A 2,374-nucleotide genomic window follows, 5' to 3' on the forward strand; every position below is an offset into this window, starting at 1 on the left:
CCATGTGCCAAAGTGCATTTCCGGTTAACATCATCATATTATACTTGCTCTTACTGTAACTAAAGTACGCAGCTGTATAGCACTCCACCAACTATGTTGGATGAATGAATGAATACCTCAATCAACAATTATGCATGCATCCACCATTCATGCGTGGTACCTGTGGCTCACAGATATAGTAGTACTAGCTAGTTGTCTAGCTGTCGATCGGTACTAGTAGCAGATACCTGCAAGCCAGCAGGTGTCGATGTCCAATTCGTCGATCGCTACCCAACCCAAACCACCGGTCAGAACTAGACCAACATCGACCATTGGCATCTGCACATGCATTTGCCCCTGCCCGGCCGGGCAAGCTGGGATGCAAACATGCCTGCATACAGGCCAAAACTTGCTGAGAACCAACAGACTGTGTGATGGATCGACATGGACAACATCGTATATCATTAGGTTATTATTAGGGGCGATTCAACAATAGTCACCGATTTACTAATTAATACAGAGGTTATTAGGGGCGCCACTCAGACTGAGGCGCCACTGCTGCAACTAGCTAGAGGGCAGGAGGAGAGCTAGAGCCTCAGGTTGGCCAGCCCGTTCTGCGCCCTGGACGACCCCAGCAGCTCCTCCGCCGTCACCGTCCTGCACTGCGCCTGTGAACCACTCCCCGTCCCGTCCACCAGAACTGGGGCGCACACCGTCACCCCCTTGGCCCGGAAGAAGCAGGCCACCGAGATCCGGGGACCGACGTCCTTGGCCACGACGCTGTGCAACACGCTGTGGAACCGGCCGTTGGAGACCAGCTTGAGGAAGTCTCCCACGTTCACCACCAGCGCCCCTGGCACCGTCGGCACGTCCACCCAGGCGGCAGACGCACCCTCCTCCACGAGCACCTGGAGGCCACCAACTTGGTCCTGGAGCAGTACGGTGGCGAAGCTCGGGTCAGAATGCTTCCCGGCGCCCAGCGTGAGGTCCGGCTGCGGGCACGCCGGGTAGTAGTGGGCGAACATGGTGATCGCCTCCATGCAGCCTGCCTCCTCCTCCAGGTGGCCGCGCCGCACCCCCAGGGCCTCCGACAGCAGCTCGAAGAGGTTGCGCCCCAGCTGCCGCATCAACTGGGTGTAGCGCGGCACGATGCTGCTGCACGCCGGAGGGAGAGGCTCCTCCGCAGCCACCTTGTCCGGGTCGTCCAGGTAGAGGGTGTCGCGCCACCTAGCCGCGGGCGCCTGGAAGAGGTCGGTGTTGCAATTGCAGCGAACGCGCCTCGCCGCGTCCCGCGTGTAGTAGGGCGCCTTGGAAACCACAGGCTCCTCGTGGAAGCGCCGCACCGCCGCCAGCATGTCCCTCATGGCCGCCTCCGGCACCCCGTGGTTCACCACCTGGAACAGGCCCACCGTCTCGGCCGCCACCTTCACCGCGGCGACGACCTCCGATCGGCGGCGGGAGAAGTCGATGATCGGGATGGGGACGTGGGTGGAGACCGTGAACAGGGCGAGGGCGTCGGGGTGGTGGTGGAAGATGCGAGGGACGTCGCTCACGCGGGCGTCGACAAGGCCCTTGACGCCGGCCTTGGTGTTGTCGAAGGCGTGGAGGGCGCGGAGGCGGTCGGAGGCCATGGGGTTGATGAAACGTGTAGCCGAGAGAGAGGAGTTGCGAGGAGGTAGTAACTCTAACTGGTTAGCTAGAAATTGCGCGCACTCAAGTTGCGTTGGAAGTCCGCAACGGGATGAGACTGAGACTAATAAGAGGCAGAGAGATGGACTTGGGTTGGGTGGGGAGAGGATTCAGCACACGCCCCTTTTTGCATTTCTTCAATGATTAATTGGAATTGCAACGCATACAAGGCCAACTCCACCCGGCCGACTACACATACTGACGCGGATTTGGTCCAGGTTTTAACCGTTTGAGTCGGCCGTAAGGACGGCGTCCGACCCTCCACGTTTTGCTGGACAGAGCGACCAACTGGTCGACCCATGCATTTGGCCAACCTTGTTGACGTATAATGTGCTTCCTAGTCTCTTCCATCAGATCGGTCTTTTGGTTGCATTGGCTAGAGCATGCACTTCTACATGGTATCAGAGCCAAGAGGTCTTGAGTTCAAGACCCGGCCGGCGCAATTAAATTGCAGCCCACTTTCGGTCCATGTTTAGGCCGGCGCAATTAAATTGCAGCCCACTTTCGGTCCACATTTAGGCCTGAGGGAGCCACACGTGAGGGGGAGTGTTGACGTATAATGTGCTGCCTAGTCTCTTCCATCAGATCGGTTTTTTGGTTGCATTGGCTAGAGCATGCACTTCTACAAACCTGACCGGTAGGCGGCCAAATTCACACAACTTTCGCATATAAATCTAACTAAAAAGAAACATTGCACAAAGTTACA

General features: G+C 57.6%; 1 protein-coding gene across 1 annotated transcript; it reads right to left on the reverse strand.

Annotated features, from left to right (window-relative positions):
* Positions 1-465: 465 nt before the first annotated feature.
* Positions 466-1,668, reverse strand: LOC119306857 (1-aminocyclopropane-1-carboxylate oxidase homolog 1-like). The gene has a single exon (XM_037582972.1). The coding sequence runs from the start codon at positions 1,608-1,610 to the stop codon at positions 567-569; it is 1,044 nt and encodes a 347-aa protein (XP_037438869.1). The 5' UTR covers positions 1,611-1,668; the 3' UTR covers positions 466-566.
* Positions 1,669-2,374: the final 706 nt, after the last annotated feature.

Source organism: Triticum dicoccoides, chromosome 5B (genome assembly GCF_002162155.2).
Source record: "Triticum dicoccoides isolate Atlit2015 ecotype Zavitan chromosome 5B, WEW_v2.0, whole genome shotgun sequence".
Taxonomy (NCBI): domain Eukaryota; kingdom Viridiplantae; phylum Streptophyta; class Magnoliopsida; order Poales; family Poaceae; genus Triticum; species Triticum dicoccoides.